General features: G+C 36.8%; 1 protein-coding gene and 1 pseudogene across 1 annotated transcript; one reads left to right on the top strand and one right to left on the bottom strand.

Annotated features, from left to right (window-relative positions):
- Positions 1-4,489: 4,489 nt before the first annotated feature.
- Positions 4,490-8,158, top strand: LOC104109991 (probable LRR receptor-like serine/threonine-protein kinase At3g47570). Its single transcript, XM_009619403.4, has 4 exons — positions 4,490-5,267; positions 5,349-5,564; positions 5,652-7,634; positions 7,727-8,158. The coding sequence occupies exons 1-4, from the start codon at positions 4,562-4,564 to the stop codon at positions 8,068-8,070; spliced, it is 3,249 nt and encodes a 1,082-aa protein (XP_009617698.2). The 5' UTR covers positions 4,490-4,561; the 3' UTR covers positions 8,071-8,158.
- Positions 8,159-8,749: 591 nt separating this feature from the next.
- On the bottom strand, positions 8,750-11,033 carry LOC104109990 (CBL-interacting protein kinase 5-like; annotated as a pseudogene).
- Positions 11,034-14,441: the final 3,408 nt, after the last annotated feature.

The following is a 14,441-nucleotide window of genomic DNA, read 5'->3' as shown; positions in this document are numbered from 1 at the left end:
CCAAACAACAATGATATGATGTATTAATAATAATAACAGAGACTGAGATAAAATGTGCAAGTAAAAACTAAGACTGAGTACATATAGCATTTAGCAAGCAATTCAACAATTACGCGACCTTTGTGGGTCCCAACAGTACTGTCACATAGCCTAAGCATGATTTCTAACATGATTTACAGTCAAAATTTATCATCACATAAAGTGAATATAGTTAACAACAAAATATTCCACTTTACAGTTTTTCCGGGACGGATCAAGTCACAATCCCCTCGGTGCACGCCCACACGCCCGTCACCTAGCATGTGCGTCACCTCCAAAATAATCACATGATACCAAAATCTAGGGTTTAATACCCTCAGGACCATATTTAAAACTGTTACTTACATCAAGCCGTCAAATTCTTATTCTGCAATGTCCTTTCCTTATGAATTGGTCCCCAAACGCCTCGAATCTGGCCATAAATAATTCGTTTCAGTCAATAAAATTCATTGGAATTAATTCCATAAGAAAATAATAATTTTCCATAAAAATCCGAAAATTAGCTCAAAATTGCTCGTGGGGCCCACGTCTCGAAACCCGACAAAAGTTACAAAATCCGGAAGCCCATTCAACCATGAGTCTAACCATACCAATTTTACCAAAATCCGACCCCAACTCGACCCTCAAATCTTCAATTTAAACCAAGAGGGTTTTCAAATTTTCCCAACTCAATTCACCAATTTAATGATAAAAACAACCATGGATTCGGGTAATTTAATCAATATTGAGTTAAGAACACTTACCCCGTTGTTTTCTCTGAAAATCACCCAAAATCATCTCAAATCCAAGCTCCAAATTGTCAAAAACTGAAAATGGGACTTTGTCCCATTTTCAAAACTTAAACTCACAGCCCATGCTTTTCTTCTTCGCGAACGCGGTCAATGCCTCGCGTTCGCGAAGCACAAATTAACTCCCGTCCAAATTCCTCCTCCGCGAACGCGATATCACCCTCGTGTTCGCGAAGCACAAAATGCCTCTGCCTCAATTCCTTCTACGCGAACGCGTTCAACCCCTCGCGAATGCGATGCTTCGTTCCCCCTCACTATGCGAATGCGACACCCCCTACGCGAACGCGTAGACTAATTTCCTGGGGTCCTCAGCTGCTTCCTCTCTCCTTCGCGAACACGTAACACCTCTCGCGTTAGCGATGCACACCCAGTCCACCCTTCGTGAATGCGTGCTTCTCTTCACGAACGCGAAGAGCAAATATTGCCAGCCTCTCAGTTCCTCTTCGCGAACGCGAGGCTCCATTCGCGAACGCGATGAAGGAAACTAGATGGTGCATCAGAAAAATTCCAGCAGAGTTCCAAGTCAAAAATCCAACCCGTTAACCATCCGAAACTCACCCGAGCCCCTCGGGACCTCGACCAAATATACCAACAAGTCCTAAAATATCATACGTACTTAGTCGAATCTTTAAATCACCTCAAACAACGCTAAAATCATGAATTACACCCCAATTCAAGCCTAATGAACTTTGAAATTTTTAATTTCTACAAATGACTCCGAAACCTATCAAATCACGTCCGATTGACCTCAAATTTTGCACACAAGTGATAAATGACATAATAGAGGTATTTCAATTTTCAGAATCGAATTCCGACCCCGATATCAAAAAGTCAACTACCTGGTCAAACTTCTGAGAAATTAAACTTTCGGCATTTCAAGACTAAATCCTCTACGGACCTCCAAATAATAATCCGGACACGCTCCTAAGCCTAAAATTACCATACGGAGCTATTGGAATCATCAAAATTCAAATCCGAGGTCGTTTACACAGGTCCATATCAGGAGTACTTTTCTAACATAAATTTTCAATTATGAGGCTAAGTGTCTCATTCCACTCCGAGTTCTTTCCGGACCCGAACCAACTAACCCGATAAGTCATAAATCAATTGCAAGACATAAATTGAGCAGTAAATAGGGGAACGAGATTATAATATTTAAAATGACCGGTCGGGTCGTTACAGTAATTCTCTCCCAAGAAACTATAATAATTTACTAGACATATTCTCCCGAACTACGCTAGCTGGCACAATCTTGCCGCTCACCATGACCACATCAAGGCTTTGTTATTCCTAACCCTACCTTTAAACATGCCGTATTGATTCCTCATATACGTTAGGAGTGACGTTCAACAACTACCTAAATATATATCATTTTCCAAGTAATACATAATAAATAGGCACAGTCAATTGATGGCCATTCAATCAACAAAAATAAGCACGTAGTTGAACAAATAAAGAAATTCAAAGGCTAAATTATATTCAAACTTAACTAGAATTCATCCTCCAAAAGGTTCCATCAAAATCTTAAATAATAAATTAGCTACTCATAATAGTATGTGAAAATGCAATACTACAATTCATAACCAACAATAGAAAATAGGAAGAAGAAAGGCAAAACTCGTGGTTGAATCTTCCTCCTTGATCCTAGTGTATTCTTGCCTACAAAGATATTGTGTAACCCTAAAGTAGTGTCTCCTCCTCTAATGTTATGTAAAAATCACGTTTAGCGTGTAATTATATGACCTAGGTAGGGTGGAGGTTCGTCCAATGTAATCCAAAACTGGATAGGAGAACTGGAGGCCGTCAACTTTCATGTAGCGCGCGACCATGGGCGCATACTCAGCTTTTGTAATTTTTCAGTTTGTGAAGCGATCCGTGCCTTCGCTTCGCTGTTTTGTGCCTTCATTTTTCTCCTTTTTCGCGTTCGTTTTCATGCCACGCACGAAATTGGACGAGCTCCCAATTCTTTCCATCTCTTCTTTTTGTGTCGGTTTATCATCTTTTGATCATTTATCATCCAAACTCGTTCCTACACATAATAAACACATAATGAGCATATTTCACTTCAAAAATCAGGTAAACTCCCGCGACTCACACAAGAATTAAAATGAAAATATACTCAAATATATGCACTTTACATCATTTATCACTTGCCATACGATTTCCTACTATTTTATGCAATTATGGTTTTATGCTTGCTCCTATTAGTATTCTCTTTTATTTGGTTCTATGCTTACTTTTATTAGTTGATTTTTTTTTTGTCTTTTGTATACTCCATTAGTTTTAATTATAAAATTATAGTATTTAGCTAAATAATTCCTAGTTTGATTTAAAATTTTCGTATCCATTCATCAAGAAAAAATTATTGACTTTTTTAAAGTATGAACACCCTTGATGAAATTCCTGAATACGCTATTGTCATTATTGCTATGTGACGACTCCTTTCTGAGTCAAACACTAGCCCTTAAATTTCTTTACTTGGTTTGCAATCGTTGCTTATATAATCTCATCATGATATTAAACAACAAAAAAATAAGTGCTAATGGTATATCCAGAGAATCTAAATATTGTTTTACATTATTAGACTACCTAAAAATTTAAGTAACTAGAATGTAAAACTCTCCAGATTATGTCTTAAAAAAAGAGGATAATAAACATATTACAATCAATTATAAACTATAGTAATCATGTAAGAAAATTCTCGATATTTGCTAGTATGTAGTACACTATAATTTAATAGATGTAGCATTACTTTTCACCTCACAGTTCTAGAGAAAAATGAAAGCTAGACTTGGTTGACTTGCACAAGTCTTTGGGCGGATTAGAGGAATTTTTGCCACCATATTTATATTAATGATTGAAACGTGCTAAGACTTGGTTGATTTGGTCGTCTTCGGGGTCATTAGAAGCAGAGCTAGGATTTTAGCCTTATGAGTTTTAGATTTTAAAACGATGACTTCAAGTGTTAATGAGTTCTATATTTAATATTTGTACATATTTAATAAATTTTCTTAATACAAAATACATTATTTGAGCAAAAGTGCATAACTCGTCTTTTGCCTCCGCCCTGATTAGAGGAAGAATTTTGATCACCATCTTTAGTCTTCGGAGCTTGTTGAAGTAATTGCGTTGATATTTGATATGGAAAAAAGGGTTACAATATTATGTTAAATCTTAACAAAAGTCACATTTTTGTTTCTTTGAGCTCCAATTGATATGACATAATGAATGAAGAAAAGTTTTTCCCTTTTCCATAAAAGAGATTGAATGAAAAGTCTCATAAAAAGGATATATTTTAATAATCATGAAGACCAAAGAGGAGATCTCATCGCTATTTAAAGTCACAAAACTACATCGTTAACAACCTACTATTATATGCAATTATGGATAAAGCATTCACTTCTTTTGTATCAACACTCTTGTTGCTTTACTATGTTATGGCTACTTCAGCCATGACTCATACCAACATTACCACTGATCAATTAGCTCTTCTTTCTTTGAAATCCCAAATCTTTTCAGACCCCCTTCACTTCTTTGATGAAAACTGGTTTCCAACTACTTCTGTTTGCCATTGGGAAGGAGTCACTTGTGGTTCTCACCATCACAGAGTGAGGTCGTTGAATCTTTCCAACAAGGCTCTTACTGGAAGAATTCCACAAGATTTTGGAAACCTCACATTTCTTGTTTCCCTTGACTTGGGAAGCAACAATTTCTATGGAAAATTGCCTCAAGAAATGGCACGTTTGCGTCGTCTTAATTTACTTGATTTAAGTTTCAACAACTTCAGAGGAGAGGTTCCTTCTTGGTTTGGGGTTTTACACCAACTTCAAGTTGTAACTCTTAGGAATAATAGTTTCATTGGATCCATCCCCTCTTCGTTTTCTAATCTTTCGAAACTCGAAACTTTGAGTTTGAGGTTCAACTCCTTAGAGGGCCAAATCCCAAAGGAGATTGGAAATCTTAAAACCCTTAGGATTTTAGACTTGACCGGAAACAAACTCGTAGGTTCTATCCCGCTGACTCTCTCGAATGCCTCAAGGTTGGAGATCTTAAAATTCTCTCGCAATTTCCTTCAAGGAAACATCCCAAAAGGGATCGGCAATCTTCACAACATGAACTTTTTGGGTATAGAAGATAATCAGCTTATAGGTTCTATACCAATGTCAGTTTTCAACATTTCCAAAATTGAAGTGATTGCATTTACAAACAATAGCTTATCAGGAAGTCTTCCCAATGGATTATGCAATGGTCTTCCATTACTCAAACAACTTGATTTATCTTGGAACAAGCTTCGTGGTCAAATGCCTACAACCTTGTCAAATTGCTCAGAACTTCAGATTTTGTCTTTATCATATAATGAGTTTGATGGACCAATACATAATGAAATTGGAAGTCTACGTAACTTGCAGTTGTTGTATCTCGGAGGTAACCATTTCACAGGTATGATCCTGCATTATATGTTGAATGCTAGTTATATTTTATCTAATTACTTCCACAAATACTTACGAACATGAATTGCAGGAATAATTCCACAGGGAATCGGAAATCTTGTTAATTTGTTGGAGTTAACCATGGAGAAAAACCAGATTACCGGATCAGTCCCAATCTCCATATTCAACATCTCCTCATTGCAACTTTTGGCACTATGGAGGAACAATCTCAATGGATCCTTCTCACAAGAGATTGGCAACTTAACCAAGATGCAGGTTATAGATCTTCAAAAAAATAAGTTTACTGGTACGTACTCAAAGTTGTAGCAAAAAGCATAACTTAAACTAGATTGAACTAATTAGTAATAATCCCTCTTTCTTCATGTGTTTCCAGGTGAAATACCCAAAGAGATAAGCAATCTTGTTGACTTGGAGGTATTTATTCTTGCGTTTAATAATTTTAGTGGTCCACTTTCAATGGAGATACTCAACATATCAAGGCTGAGAATAATTGATCTTACAGACAATATTAATCTATCAGGAACCCTCCCATCAAACATAGGTTATATCTTACCCAACATTGAACGTCTTTTTCTGAGTCGCTTAGCCAATCATGTCGGGACTATACCTCATTCAATCTCCAATTGTTCAAGACTTACAATTCTAGAGCTTTCATATAACAAACTCACTGGCTTGATTCCTAACTCACTTGGACATTTGACTCGTTTACAGAAACTAGGCTTGGAGGGAAACAATTTAATGAGCGACTCATCGTTAAGCTTCCTGACTTCCTTAACAAACTGCAGAGATTTAACATTTCTTTCTGTATCTTTCAACCCTTTAAATGGCATGCTTCCACTTTCTGTAGGTAACCTCTCCACATCCCTTACATATTTTATCGCCATGGATTGCAAAATTAAAGGGCGAATTCCAAATGAAATTGGGAACTTAAGCAACTTACTAGACCTTCGTCTTTCTTATAACAACTTGGTTGGATCGATTCCCACATCAATTGGAAGCCTGAGAAACCTTCAAGGCTTGTTCTTGAGTACCAACAAACTTACAGGAAGTGTTGGAGATAATCTATGCAAATTGCAGTATTTGGTTGCTATTTACTTGGATCATAATCAACTTTCAAGATCACTTCCTAATTGTATAGGGAATGTTACTTCCCTTGGGGAGATACATATGGGTTCCAATAAATTGAGTTCCAATATACCAACAAGCTTAGGGAACCTTAAAGAACTAACGATTCTTGACTTATCGTCAAACAACATGGGTGGTTCTTTACCTCCAGAAATTGGAAATCTAAAGGCTGTTGCACAGATGGATTTGTCAATGAATCAATTTACAAATTGCATTCCTAGAGAAATTGGAGGCTTACAAAATCTAGTGAACCTTTCTTTGAGACACAACAAGTTGCAAGGATCTATACCTGAGTCAATGAGCAACATGGTAGGTTTAGAATTCCTAGACCTTTCTCTTAATAATATATCAGGAACCATTCCCAAGATTTTTGAGAAACTTCAATACCTGAAGTATTTCAATGTTTCTTACAACAAGTTGTATGGTGAAATCCCCTCTGGGGGTCCTTTCAAGAACCTCTCAAGTCAGTTTTTTCTCTTCAATAAAGCATTATGTGGTTCTCCAAGATTTAGTGTCTCACCGTGCCCCATTTCTTCCAAGCATAGATCAAATAGGAAAAAAATGCTTCTATTTCTTCTACTGGGAATTGCACTATCATTTGTTCCTATCACCTTTTTGCTAAGGTATAGAAAAGGTAAAAGAGCTCCTCAACAAGCTGATTCATTGTCTATTGCAAGAAGTAGAACAATATCATATTATGAACTGCTCCAAGCAACTAATGAGCTTAGTGAGAGTAATCTAATTGGTTCTGGGAGTTTTGGCTCTGTCTACAAAGGCATACTCAGAAGTGGGACTGCTATTGCAGTTAAAGTGTTCAATCTGCAATTGGAAGCGGCATTCAAGAGTTTTGATATAGAATGTGAAGTTTTGCGTAACCTCCGTCATAGAAATCTCACAAAAGTCATCACTAGTTGTTCCAACCTTGATTTTAAGGCTTTAGTACTCGAGTACATGGCCAATGGAAGCCTCGATAAGTGGTTGTATTCACACAACTACTTCTTAGACATCATGCAGAGACTGAACATAATGATAGACGTGGCATGTGCATTGGAATATCTCCACCATGAGTGCTCCTCGCCCGTGATTCATTGTGATCTGAAGCCTAGTAACGTCTTGTTGGATGAGAATATGGTTGCCCACCTTAGCGACTTTGGTATTTCAAAACTGCTTGGTGATGATGAGAGTGATTTATACACTAAAACCTTAGCGACATTGGGTTATATTGCACCAGGTACATCTTTATTTAATGCTTTGAACGTTGATTTTCCTTTCCTTTTTCCACCAATATAAATGTTAACATTTGTTAAATATTTTTGAGTGTAGAGTATGGACTGGATGGATTGGTGTCCACAAAATGTGATGTCTATAGTTACGGGATCATGTTGATGGAAACGTTTACAAGGAGAAAGCCTAATGATGAAATGTTCGAGGGAGATCTTAGCTTGAAGCAATGGGTGAGTTGTTCACTCACAGAGGCAATAGTGGATGTTGTAGATGCCAACTTCGTAACACCACATGATAATCACATAAACAAGAAGCTAGATTGTGTGGCATCGATCATGAAAGTGGCACTAGATTGTTGTGTTGAATCTCCTGCAAGAAGGATCGACATGAAAGATGTCGTATGGATGCTACAGAAGATCAAGATTCGACTTCTTACATGTTGAGCATGTTCTTGGAAACTATCACTTGTTTTAGTACTTGAGTTGTGCAAGATTCTGTTTTAGCTTTGCAATAAATCTTACTTAAATCTTACTATTTCCTCTTATTACTAATGTTGTAAAATGATGGAACACAATCCACAGACGAAAATAATTATAAAATAATATCAATCTAAACCAAAGAATTGGAAACTGGCGAGGTTAATGATATAAACCAGTATGAAACGAATTAACCATTTGAATATTACTATGATTACCATTAACTAAAAGAACAAATAATTTAGATATAGAAAAATATATTTGATCAACTTAGTGGCCATAATATATACTTGTCTAATCAAATTAATACTCTACTGAAGCAGAAAATCAGCCACCAAACGTCAACCAATAAGACTAGAATATTAGCTCCCTCAAAAGTTCCAAAAGAACAAAGATAAAGATTTATATAAAGGGCAGCCCGGTGCACAAAGCATATTCACGCAGGGTCCGGGAAAGGACCACACCTAAGGAATGTGATGTAGGTAGCCTACCCTGATGCAAGAATCAGTGGTTGATTCCACAGCTTAAAGTCGTGACCTATAGGTCACATGAGACGACTTGACCGTTGCTCGAAGGCTCCCCTTTTAAAAAAAGAAGATTTTTACTAGGAAAAAAAATGCATCAAAGATATAAAATCCAGCATCAATTTCCTTCTCAAGAGAATTTTTTATTTTTTGTTTAATTTCTTGATTTTCCACTTGCTACTGCTCACTGCCCTGCCATGTCCAAACTATATCTTTTAAAGAAGGTTTTAAACATTGATCACAGAACTTCCTATATTCTGCAGTGTCTCCTGAATATTTTGTCACTTCCACAACATGGAAAGCTGGTGTAATCTCAAATATCTGTGCATCAATAGCTAGTTGCCCTTTTCTCCCTTCTTTGCTTCCTTGCATTTTTACCATCCCGTCTTTCTTCTTCACATGTTGAAGACATAATCAAGTCAATATAGTTTGCTCTATTTAATAGATTAAGCTTTTAGATGAGAATCATAGAGGTGAAGCCACATAGGATAAGGTTGGTCGGGTAAAATTTTAGATGAGATGATCACAGAAGCGGAGTCACATAGGCTCAAGGGTGGTTAGTTGATCACTCTTCGCCGAAACATTTATTGTTTGTGAAGGTCGAGTATTAATTTTAAACATATCTATATATTAACCCATGAACACTCTTTAGTGAAATTTCCGACTTCTAGATCACACAATTTCGACATAGTATGGTAGCAGGTTGAGGCCTTGGGCTCAAGTCTCACCATCTAATATAAAAAAAGAATTTCACGTGCTTGGCTAATAGAAAAAGAACTAGACCGCTACGAGCATAATTAGGGGCATGCTGAAGACATAATCAAGTAAATAAAGGAAATTTTCTTCTAACAGTTTAAACTTTTAAATGAGATAGATGATATAATTTCGATATTACCTTAAAACTCCCCATCGAAGCTACTTCCTCTAGCCTCGAGACAATAGTTGACACCGGCTTTTGGGTTGTGAATCTAGCCTCAGATCTATAGCTCTTGTCTTTCTCAAACAAGCTTGAGAGATCAAAACCAGGAGAAAGAGAAATGATATCAAAAGCATTCAAACAAGTAGGCTTCATTGTTGAGCTCTGCTCTTTTTGCCCTGAAGAACACTCAACATCAGAATCATCCACAATATCGAAAACACTACGAGGCGAATTGTCTTGTACTTGATCTAAATTGGTGTTTTATCAATTTGTTTGAATCCTTTCTTGAACCAATGATTCTCCATCAACTTAGCTAATGTAATTCTTGAACAAGGACTCGGATCAAGAATTCTTGAAAGAAGTTTTTTCACCTCAGGAGGGAAATATTCAGGACATTTAAATTCCCCTTTACTAATTTTCTTATTCATTTCCATTAAATTCGAATCACGAAATGGAAGATAACCAGTTATCAAAACAAATAATATTACTCCACATGACCAAATATCAGCTTTTTCGCCATCATATCCTCTTTTATTTATAACCTCTGGCGCGACGTATGCTGGAGTTCCACATGTCATGTGAAGGAGACAATCTTGTCTTTTCGACTCGAACAATGCACTCAGGCCGAAATCGGAGACTTTTAGGTCTCCGTTTTCGTCCAGGAGAATGTTTTCAGGTTTCAAATCGCGATAATAGACCCCACCCCGCGGCTGTGGCAGAAATCCACAGCCGCAATTACAACAACAACAACCCAGTATAATCTCACTAGTGGGGTCTGGGGAGGGTAGTGTGTACGCAGACCTTACCCCTACCCTGGGGTAGAGAAACTGCTTCCAAATGACCCTCGGCATCCTTCCCACAGCCGCAATTAATTGTTGGAAATATTTTCAGGCTGCTGATTCCTTAAGCCTACCTTTAGCAACCTTATTGAATAATTCACCACCTCTCACATATTCCATTGCAAAATATATTATTGTTTTGCTAGCCATTACTTCAAAAAGTTCAACAACATTTGGGTGTCTGATTAGCCTCATAACTGAGATTTCGCGTTTGATTTGATCGATTAGTCCAACTTTCATTAACTTTTCTTTGTCAATGACTTTCACAGCAACACTCTGTCCTGTTTTTAGGTTATTTGCATGATAAATGTCCCTTGGCCTAAGAATTTCCCAATCTCATACTTTTGCATCAAAATTGTGCCCTTTTTCTCCGTTTTTATGCTCTTCGTACTCATCTTGGTTGATAGATGATGCACCCTAAGCGCGCAAAAAAATAAAAAAATTATTGGCAAATCATCGGCTACATTTGCTTGATGAATTTTCTGTAACATGGATTTATGATTAAAACATTATGGGAAATGTTGAATCTTGAAAAATTTGGATGAGAAAGGGAATATAGGGAAAATTAGAGGAGGTATCTGTTGGGAGAAATCTAGTGGTATGGAGAAATTTTGTATGTAATATAAAGCATTCTCATTATGCTGAGTTGTTAAAATTGGTTATTTTGGGAAATTAAGACAGTAATTAGATTATGACTTCAAGATTTTATGTGGTTACTATAACTGTTAATAAAGATAGAAAATTGACAGATTTTTTTCTGTTAGTTATGATCATATGGGTAAAGAGATGGAATTTTTCAAATTTATATTCTTTTTTTGTTCAACTTCATATGACATCACTAATAACTGGGAAATCAAAAAACCTTTTCTTTAATCATGAATTTTCATATATTTCATTACAATAATTTTTATAGTAAAAAATTTACGTAGAATTTATGCAACATTCTATCTAGTTGCTAGTTATGTATATTAATATTAAAAGGGTAAGAATTTTATGAATTCTAAATTTTAGAAAAACAACATCATGTATTAGTAACTGTGTTCTAAATTTAATTATTATACATATTTAATGAATTTCTTTATATAAATCCACAATTTAGACTAAAGTCGTTACTGAATTGATCGAATCCGTATGCGATCTTCTAGCTCCGTCCCTAATTGGCCTGTGCCGTAGCACGAGGAATTATTAATGGAAATGGTCCACTTGCTGTCAGGATCCAGGAATGTATGATCAATAATTGTGTCCAGCAAAATTATTCTAGTTACACAGCATGTGAGCATGTATAATAAGAATAGTCGATTCCTTATTCTTGATTGTAACCTTGGACCACCAGCCTAGCTTTGTTTCTTGTTGTATTGTTAAATTCATCCAGTTTATTTTTGAATGCCCACCTCGTTCCAATCACTGTTCTATTTGAGGGACAACGAATCAGGTGCCACACCTTGTTTCTCTCGAACTGATGAAGCTCTTCTCGTGTAGCAGCAATCCAGTCGTTTTCAATGCTTCCTTGATGTTTTTAGGTTCAGTTTGAGACAAGAATGCTGAGAAAGCAAACATATTTCTTCCCTTGGATCTGGTTTGAATACGAGAGTCCAATGGAGTAATTACATTTTGAAGAAGATGTGAGCTCATGTACTTCTGGTTAGATACTTGAACTTCAGAATGCGAGGGACCAGGTTCTTCGGTATTTGACCCGTCATTGACATCAACAGAAGTATGAATTCTACTTCTTTATCCTACATCAGGAGTACCTGATACAACATTAGCAACCATATGCTCAGCTTCAGTTGCGGTGATAGAGAGATCAGGTACCTCTGATTCAGTTGGAAGTTCTGCTACATCTTCTTCACTAGTCTCCTTGACTTGACTCATTATATCATCCTTTCCATTTGCCATATCTATAACCTCACCAGGGACCTTTGAGAAATCTCCATCTTGATCATCCTTATCATATGAATCCTTTCCACTTGAGTGGTAAGATTCATCAAAGATCACATGTACACTTTCCTCTATACATTGAGTCCTTTTGTTGTAGAATTTGTATGCTTTGCTTTGAGAAGAGTAACAAAGAAAGATTCCTTCATCACTTTTTGCATCAAATTTTCCCAATGCTTCTTACCATCGTTGAGAACAAAGCATTTGCATCCAAATACTCTTAGGTAAGTCAGCTTTGGTTTTCTCCCATTAAGCAGTTCATAAGGAGACTTGTCAAGCAGGACCTGATCATGCACCTGTTAATCAAATAACAAGCAGTGTTTACTACTTCAGCCCAAAAGCTCTTTGGCACACCACTATCAATCAATATTGTCCTAGCTATATCCTCGAGAGTCCTATTTTTCCTCTCCACAATACCATTTTATTGAGGTGTTTTAGGAGCAGAAAATTTATGACTTACCGTTTTCAGCACAGAATTTATCAAACTTGGCATTGTCAAACTCTGTGCCATGATCAGATCTGACTCACAACATGATAGTCCATCTTCACTTGAATCTACTTCACAAAGGCAACAAATACTGGAAAGGTTTCATCCTTGGTCTTCAAAAATAAAGTCCATGTAAATTTGGAGTAGTCATAAACAATCACAAAGTTGTACTTCTTTCTTTCTCTGCTTGATATCGTTATAGGTCCACACAGATCCATATGAAGAAGATCTAGTGGCCTTGAGGCGCTCACTTCCTTCTTTGGTTTGAATGAGGACCTGACTTGCTTTTCTTTCACACACGCGTCACACACTTTGTGATCCTTGAACATTGACTTGGGCAATCAGCAAACCAGGTCCTTCTTGATCAACTTGTTCAACAAAGAGAAACTTGCATGCCCTAGTCTTCTATGCCGTGGCTCAACATCATGATCAATGGCAATTAGGCATGTGAGATCACCGCTATTCAGAGAGTTAAAGTCTGCAGCATAATTTTTGCAAGCAGAACCATTTCACCAGTTATAAGATTGGTGACAGTACGGGATTTTGACAAGAACTCCACTTTGTTACATTTGTCACAGATTTGAGAGACACTCAACAAGCTGTATTTCAAGCCATTTACATAATACACATTTTCAATTGAGTGAGAGATTATTTTGCCAAACTTTCCAACGCCCAGAATGTATCCCTTTTGGCCATTTCCAAAGGATTCACTCCCACCTTGCAGGGCCTTGAGTGAGAGGAAATTATTCATTTTTTCAATAATTTATTTAGAGCAACCACTATTCATGTACCATTTTTGACTGCTTCCCCTCACTTCTGTCTGCACAAAAAAATCAATGATTAGACTTAGGAAATGTGATGACCCAAAAAATTATCTTTAAATTTAATAAGCAATTATGTGTTCTAAAACCTTAAAAAATATCATTTATCATTCCTCGACTTGCGTGCACAGTCCGTAAAATTTTTCGGAAAGTTTTCATGTGAAAAATAGATTAAAATGTGAAATAGAGCTTTAAAACTCAACTGAGTTGACTTTGGTCAATATTTTAAGCAAATGGACCCGGATCAGTATTTTGACAGTTCCGATAACTCCGTATTGTGATTTGGAACTTGAGTATATGCCCGAAATTTAATTTGGAGGTCCCTAGCTCAAGTTATGACCATTTAACAGAACTAGCAATTTAAAGGCTAAAGATTTCCAAGTTTGACCATGGGGTTGACTTTTTGATATCGGAGTCGGAATCCAATTCTAAAAATTTGAACAGCTCTGATATGTCATTTATGACTTGTGTGCCAAATTTGAAGTCATTCCGGATTCATTTAATATGTTTTGGCACGAGATTTGCAAATTAAAAAGTTTAAAACTCAAAGTTTGAATCGGGGTGTGAATTGTAATTTCAGCATTGTTTGACATGATACGAGACCCCGAGTAAGTCCGTATTATGTTATTGGACTTGTTGATATATTTGTACGGGGTCCCGAGTACCCCGAGAGTAATACGGATTGAAATCAGATCAAGAAGTGGACTTAAGCAAAATCTATATTTTTCCTTCTGCTGTAATTGCACCTGTGGATTTTTCTCGCAGGTGCGAGCTCGCAGAAGCGAGCCTTCGATCACAGATGCGCCCAGGCGT

The sequence above is a fragment of the Nicotiana tomentosiformis genome, chromosome 9, assembly GCF_000390325.3.
Source record: "Nicotiana tomentosiformis chromosome 9, ASM39032v3, whole genome shotgun sequence".
In the NCBI taxonomy this organism is placed as follows: Eukaryota; Viridiplantae; Streptophyta; class Magnoliopsida; order Solanales; family Solanaceae; genus Nicotiana; species Nicotiana tomentosiformis.
This window is presented reverse-complemented; position numbering and strand designations above follow the sequence as displayed.

Bases quoted from the DNA above. Each gene is read 5' to 3' on its own strand.
- LOC104109991 (XM_009619403.4), top strand. From the start codon at position 4,562: ATGGCACGTTTGCGTCGTCTTAATTTACTTGATTTAAGTTTCAACAAC. The intron at 5,268-5,348 runs GTATGATCCTGC...CATGAATTGCAG, and splicing joins CGGAGGTAACCATTTCACAG to GAATAATTCCACAGGGAATC. The intron at 5,565-5,651 runs GTACGTACTCAA...ATGTGTTTCCAG, and splicing joins TCAAAAAAATAAGTTTACTG to GTGAAATACCCAAAGAGATA.